At 46.2% G+C, this 7,729-nt stretch overlaps 1 protein-coding gene across 1 annotated transcript; it reads left to right on the forward strand.

Moving 5' to 3' along the window:
- Positions 1-1,904: 1,904 nt before the first annotated feature.
- LOC124125010 lies at positions 1,905-4,015 on the forward strand. The gene is made up of 2 exons (XM_046488321.2): positions 1,905-2,842; positions 3,902-4,015. The coding sequence occupies exon 1, from the start codon at positions 1,949-1,951 to the stop codon at positions 2,597-2,599; it is 651 nt and encodes a 216-aa protein (XP_046344277.1). The 5' UTR covers positions 1,905-1,948; the 3' UTR covers positions 2,600-2,842; positions 3,902-4,015.
- Positions 4,016-7,729: the final 3,714 nt, after the last annotated feature.

Below are 7,729 nucleotides of genomic sequence, written 5' to 3' on the forward strand. Positions count from 1 at the left end.
AGGCAACCGCCAAAAGCCATTTACACCCGTGTGACAAATATCACATCATCTCGTCATTAGTCACTTTTTTTACTGTAAATGTAACATTTGACACCTCTTTGCCGTTTGAAGTGGGCTTATCGGAAAGGCCGTTTGCAACGATATGTCAAAAGTCAAACAGGACAGTGTGAAGCTCAACGTGACTCCATCACAACATAGCGATAAAACCAGAACCGCCAGGTCACCTTGACCTTTAGGGTCACAGAGTACAGGCATAATGTATCAGTATGTATATATATGTATCAGTGGGTTGCTTCGTACAGGAAACAGTAACACCTCCATCTCACCCTATAGTGTGTTGTGACATAGGGAGACGGTCTACAATCTCCAGTAACACCTCCATCTCACCCTATAGTGTGTTGTGACATAGGGAGACAGTCTACAACATCCAGTAACACCCCCATCTCACCCCATAGTGTGTTGTGACATAGGGAGACAGTCTACAACATCCAGTAACACCCCCATCTCACCCCATAGTGTGTTGTGACATAGGGAGACAGTCTACAACATCCAGTAACACCCCCATCTCACCCTATAGTGTGTTGTGACATAGGGAGACAGTCTACAACATCCAGTAACACCCCCATCTCACCCCATAGTGTGTTGTGACATAGGGAGACAGTCTACAACATCCAGTAACACCTCCATCTCACCCTACAGTGTGTTGTGACATAGGGAGACGGTATACAATCTCCAGTAACACCTCCATCTCACCCTATAGTGTGTTGTGACATAGGGAGACGGTTTACAACATTCAGTAATACCTCCATCTCACCCTACAGTGTTTTGTGACATAGGGAGACGGTTTACAACATTCAGTAACACCTCCATCTCACCCTATAGTGTGTTGTGACATAGGGAGACGGTTTACAACATTCAGTAACACCTCCATCTCACCCTACAGTGTGTTGTGACATAGGGAGACGGTTTACAACATTCAGTAACACCTCCATCTCACCCTACAGTGTGTTGTGACATAGGGAGACGGTTTACAACATTCAGTAACACCTCCATCTCACCCTATAGTGTGTTGTGACATAGGGAGACGGTTTACAACATTCAGTAACACCTCCATCTCACCCTACAGTGTGTTGTGACATAGGGAGACGGTTTACAACATTCAGTAACACCTCCATCTCACCCTATAGTGTGTTGTGACATAGGGAGACGGTTTACAACATTCAGTAATACCTCCATCTCACCCTACAGTGTGTTGTGACATAGGGAGACGGTTTACAACATTCAGTAACACCTCCATCTCACCCTACAGTGTGTTGTGACATAGGGAGACGGTTTACAACATTCAGTAACACCTCCATCTCACCCTACAGTGTGTTGTGACATAGGGAGACGGTTTACAACATTCAGTAACACCTCCATCTCACCCTATAGTGTGTTGTGACATAGGGAGACGGTTTACAACATCCAGTAACACCTCCATCTCACCCTATAGTGTGTTGTGACATAGGGAGACGATCTACAACATCCAGAAACACCTCCATCTCACCCTATAGTGTGTTGTGACATAGGGAGACGGTCTACAACATCCAGTAACACCTCCATCTCATCCTATAGTGTGTTGGGACATAGGGAGACAGTCTACAACATCCAGTAACACCTCCATCTCACCCTACAGTGTGTTGTGACATAGGGAGACGGTCTACAATCTCCAGTAATACCCCAATCTCACCCTACAGTGTGTTGTGACATAGGGAGACGGTTTACAACATTCAGTAACACCTCCATCTCACCCTATAGTGTGTTGAGGCCTATCCCACCCAAACCTTTCCCTGCTCCAGTGTTGTTTTTTCTTGCTTTCGTATTGCCTTCTCAACTTTCCACTAGTCTCCTAAACAAAGAGACCCAACATGGCAGTTTACTTATAATTACCGTGTAATGACAAGCCCAAATGTCAGAAGACGGGCGGGAGAGAGTAACTGTCAGCCGCGTTGCGCAATCAGTCGACCACGTAGCACGGGCAGCAAGGATGTCGTTGACAATGTTCCTCTCTACACTCTTCATTACCCTATTGGCGGAGCACACGGCCGCCGTGTCGATACCACTAGAGCAGGTTGCTGCCTCCAACAACGTCCCCGAGTGTCGACTTCGACTACGATCTCGAGCTGCCACAAATGGGGTATCTGTCTGGCTGTTTGCGGGGGAATCTATCTCCTTCCAAATATGTCTGCAAAATCCCGATGACGTGATTATTCACGATCTCGTGTACTCAAATGATGGTGGGAGTGACGTCATCTCAATTGCCATTGACTCTGACGTCATTGGTACAGTTAATACAAGTGATCAATCAGGAAACGGCTTTCTCTGGAACGTATTCCGCCATTCTGGCTATGTAGGAAAGGGAGGCTACTCAGTGGGGAGGCATTTACTGTCTATAACTGTGACCGATTCAGATGAATATGGCGTCGAGTTGGATACAATTGTTTTCAGCGTCGGCGCATTGACGGAGTGGACGTTTTGTGGAGCGTCCCCAAGTGAAGAATTCATAGCAACAACAGATAAATGTCGGCCAGAAGTGTCAAGACAGGTGTCTGGAGTTTGACTGGACTGCCTGATGCGACTATCTGATGCGACTGTCTGATGCGACTCTCTGACGCGACAGCTTAATGCGACTGTCTGATGCGACTGTCTGATGTCAACCTGGGTCACCTGGACACCTCGCAGACCAATCAGTCTCCACTGCTATTCCAAGATGGTGCACTTGTATTTATTCTAATATTTCCTATGAACATTTATCAAATACCACACATCTTTGCGACTGTTCGATCCACCTTCCGCTTGTGCTGTGAGTATACATACATACATGTGATTAATCATGTTGTCTTTATTAAAAGCATTAATTGTTTATTGTTAAGCAAGTTTATCTCTGCAGCCGTTGTGATATGCAGCCATCAGCCAACTCGTCTCGCATCAAAACATGAGCTGTGTACTCGCGGGCAGATGACCACGGAGTACGCTGATCACTGTGTCGGATTAACGAGACTGATTAATGAGTGATTTCAGTAATTCGTTGCAAATTAGGTGTGTCGGAGTCGGAGTGCGAGACTGTCGGATTAACGGGTCTAAATAGCACTGATTTAATCGGTTCCCATCATTAGTGTCGGATAAAGCCGATTGTCGGATTAACGAGTGTCGGATTAACGAGACTTGACTGTATCGTGTAGAAGCGAGACAGCTTTTCGTGTGTGTTCATGCGTGTAAGTAACGTTTTACGCGTACATTAAGTATACATGCTAGTGTAAGTAACGTGACGTGTATAGACCGCCTGCATGAATGTGTTAATTGTTTGTTACAACATTCAGTAATACCTCCATCTCACCCTACAGTGTGTTGTGACATAGGGAGACAGTCTACAACATCCAGTAATACCTCCATCTCACCCTATACTTGGTTGGTTGATTTGTTGTTTAACGCCACACTCAGCAATATTCCAGCTACATGACGGCGGTCTGTAAATTATCGAGTCTGGACCAGACAATGCAGTGATTGACGTCATGAGCATCTATCTACGCAAAATGGATAAGATGACATGCGCCAGTCAACTCAGCAAATCTGTCCACCAGACCCCGTTAGTCGCCTCCTACGACAAGCATAAAGAATGTGTTAAAACCGTAATAGCTATATATACCGTATTCATGTGTGTGTAAGTCACGTAATAGCTGTATAAACCGTATTCATGGTGTGTGTGTGTGTGTGTGTGTGTGTGTGTGTGTGTGTGTGTGTGTGTGTGTGTGTGTGTGTGTGTGTGTGTGTGTGTGTGTGTGTGTGTGTGTGTTCAGAGAGGCGTCGGTGGAGGCAACACACAAATGATAATGTATTATTGTTCCTATGTTTGTCTTTACAGAGCCCTGGGACTACAGTCCACCCCTATCAGCTATCTGGCATGTGCTACTTTCTTGGAATTACGCTGTAAACCTCAATAAAAGTATAATAAAGAACATTAATGCTTTCTTTGAAACAACCTGTGTCACGTGATATGTGGTCACGGAGAGGTGACTTGCTGCCCGTGGTGTTATAGTGTATATACAGCTAACACAGTAGTGAGATGTGACTTGCTGGACGTGGTGTTATAGTGTATACACAGCTAACGTACTGAGAGGTGACTTGCTGCGCGTGGTGTTATAGTGTATACACATCTAACGTAGTGAGAGGTGACTTGCTGCGCGTGGTGTAATAGTGTATACACAGCTAACGTAGTGAGAGGTGACTTGCTGGACGTGGTGTTATAGTGTATACACAGCTAACGTAGTGAGAGGTGACTTGCTGCGCGTGGTGTAATAGTGTATACACAGCTAACGTAGTGAGAGGTGACTTGCTGGACGTGGTGTTATAGTGTATACACAGCTAACGTAGTGAGAGGTGACTTGCTGGACGTGGTGTTATAATGTATACACAGCTAACGTAGTGAGAGGTGACTTGCTGGACATGGTGTTATAGTGTATACGCAGCTAACGTAGTGAGAGGTGACTTGCTGCACGTGGTGTTATAGTGTATACGCAGCTAACGTAGTGAGAGGTGACTTGCTGGACATGGTGTTATAGTGTATACACAGCTAACGTAGTGAGAGGTGACTTGCTGCACGTGGTGTTATAGTGTATACACAGCTAACGTAGTGAGAGGTGACTTGCTGCGCGTGGTGTAATAGTGTATACACAGCTAACGTAGTGAGAGATGACTTGCTGCGCGTGGTGTAATAGTGTATACACAGCTAACGTAGTGAGAGATGACTTGCTGGACGTGGTGTTATAGTGTATACACAGCTAACGTAGTGAGAGGTGACTTGCTGGACGTGGTGTTATAGTGTATACACAGCTAACGTAGTGAGAGGTGACTTGCTGGACGTGGTGTTATAGTGTATACACAGCTAACGTAGTGAGAGATGACTTGCTGCGCGTGGTGTAATAGTGTATACACAGCTAACGTAGTGAGAGGTGACTTGCTGCGCGTGGTGTAATAGTGTATACACAGCTAACGTAGTGAGAGATGACTTGCTGCGCGTGGTGTAATAGTGTATACACAGCTAACGTAGTGAGAGGTGACTTGCTGGACGTGGTGTTATAGTGTATACACAGCTAACGTAGTGAGAGGTGACTTGCTGCACGTGGTGTTATAGTGTATACACAGCTAACGTAGTGAGAGGTGACTTGCTGGACATGGTGTTATAGTGTATACGCAGCTAACGTAGTGAGAGGTGACTTGCTGGACATGGTGTTATAGTATACACAGCTAACGTAGTGAGAGGTCACTTGCTGCACGTATACACAGCTATGTTAAGTGACTCACTGGCGTCACACAATGTTCAGTGACTCACTGACGTCGCACAATGGACAGTGACTCGCTGGCGTCACACAATGATCAGAGAGTCACTGACGTCACACAATGATCAGTGACTTACTGGCGTCAAACAATGTAAAGTGACTCACTGGCGTCACACAAACTTAAGCGACTCACTGGCGTCACACAATTTTCAGTGACTCACTGGCGTCACACAATGTTAAGTGACACTGGCGTCACACAATGTTAAGTGACTCACTGACGTCGCACAAAGTTAAGTGACTCACTGACGTCGCACAATGGACAGTGACTCACTGGCGTCACACAATGTTCAGTGACACTGGCGTCACACAATGTGTTCAGTGACACTGGCGTCACACAATGGACAGTGACTTACTGGCGTCACGCAATGATCAGTGACTCACTGGCATCACACAATGTTCAGTGACACTGGCGTCACACAATGTTCAGTGACTCACTGGCGTCACACAATGTTATAGTGTATACACAGCTAACGTAGTGAGAGGTGACTTTCTGGACGTGGTGTTATAGTGTATACACAGCTAACGTAGTGAGAGGTGATTTGCTGGACGTGGTGTTATGGTGTATACACAGCTAACGTAGTGAGAGGTGACTTGCTGGACATGGTGTTATAGTGTATACGCAGCTAACGTAGTGAGAGGTGACTTGCTGCACGTGGTGTTATAGTGTATACGCAGCTAACGTAGTGAGAGGTGACTTGCTGGACATGGTGTTATAGTGTATACACAGCTAACGTAGTGAGAGGTGACTTGCTGCACGTGGTGTTATAGTGTATACACAGCTAACGTAGTGAGAGGTGACTTGCTGCGCGTGGTGTAATAGTGTATACACAGCTAACGTAGTGAGAGATGACTTGCTGCGCGTGGTGTAATAGTGTATACACAGCTAACGTAGTGAGAGATGACTTGCTGGACGTGGTGTTATAGTGTATACACAGCTAACGTAGTGAGAGGTGACTTGCTGGACGTGGTGTTATAGTGTATACACAGCTAACGTAGTGAGAGATGACTTGCTGCGCGTGGTGTAATAGTGTATACACAGCTAACGTAGTGAGAGGTGACTTGCTGCGCGTGGTGTAATAGTGTATACACAGCTAACGCAGTGAGAGGTGACTTGCTGGACGTGGTGTTATAGTGTATACACAGCTAACGTAGTGAGAGGTGACTTGCTGCACGTGGTGTTATAGTGTATACACAGCTAACGTAGTGAGAGGTGACTTGCTGGACATGGTGTTATAGTGTATACGCAGCTAACGTAGTGAGAGGTGACTTGCTGGACATGGTGTTATAGTATACACAGCTAACGTAGTGAGAGGTCACTTGCTGCACGTATACACAGCTATGTTAAGTGACTCACTGGCGTCACACAATGTTCAGTGACTCACTGACGTCGCACAATGGACAGTGACTCGCTGGCGTCACACAATGATCAGAGAGTCACTGACGTCACACAATGATCAGTGACTTACTGGCGTCAAACAATGTAAAGTGACTCACTGGCGTCACACAAACTTAAGCGACTCACTGGCGTCACACAATTTTCAGTGACTCACTGGCGTCACACAATGTTAAGTGACACTGGCGTCACACAATGTTAAGTGACTCACTGACGTCGCACAAAGTTAAGTGACTCACTGACGTCGCACAATGGACAGTGACTCACTGGCGTCACACAATGTTCAGTGACACTGGCGTCACACAATGTTCAGTGACTCACTGACGTCACACAATGTTCAGTGACACTGGCATCACACAGTGTGCAGTACACTGGCGTCAAACAATGTAAAGTGACTCACTGGCGTCACACAAAGTTAAGCGACTCATTGGCGTCACACAATGTTCAGTGACACTGGCGTCACACAATGTTCAGTGACTCACTGACGTCGCACAATGTTCAGTGACACTGGCGTCACACAATGTTCAGTGACTCACTGACGTCGCACAATGGACATTGACTCGCTGGCGTCACACAATGTTCAGTGACTCACTGACGTCACACAATGATCAGTGACTCTCTGGCGTCACACAATGTTAAGTGACTCCATGGCGTCACACAATGTTCAGTGACTCACTGACGTCGCACAATGGACAGTGACTCGCTGGCGTCACACAATGATCAGAGAGTCACTGACGTCACACAATAATCAGTGACTCACTGACGTCACACAATGTTCAGTGACTCACTGACGGCACACAATGTTCAGTGACTCACTGGCGTCACACAATGTTTAGTGACACTGGCGTCACACAATGTTAAGTGACTCACTGACGTTGCACAATGGACAGTGACTCACTGGCATCACACAATGTTAAGTGACTCACTGACGTTGCACAATGGACAGTGACTCACTGGCATC

This window comes from Haliotis rufescens, unplaced genomic scaffold (genome assembly GCF_023055435.1).
Source record: "Haliotis rufescens isolate VD_foot unplaced genomic scaffold, xgHalRufe1.0.p SCAF_9, whole genome shotgun sequence".
Taxonomy (NCBI): Eukaryota; Metazoa; Mollusca; class Gastropoda; order Lepetellida; family Haliotidae; genus Haliotis; species Haliotis rufescens.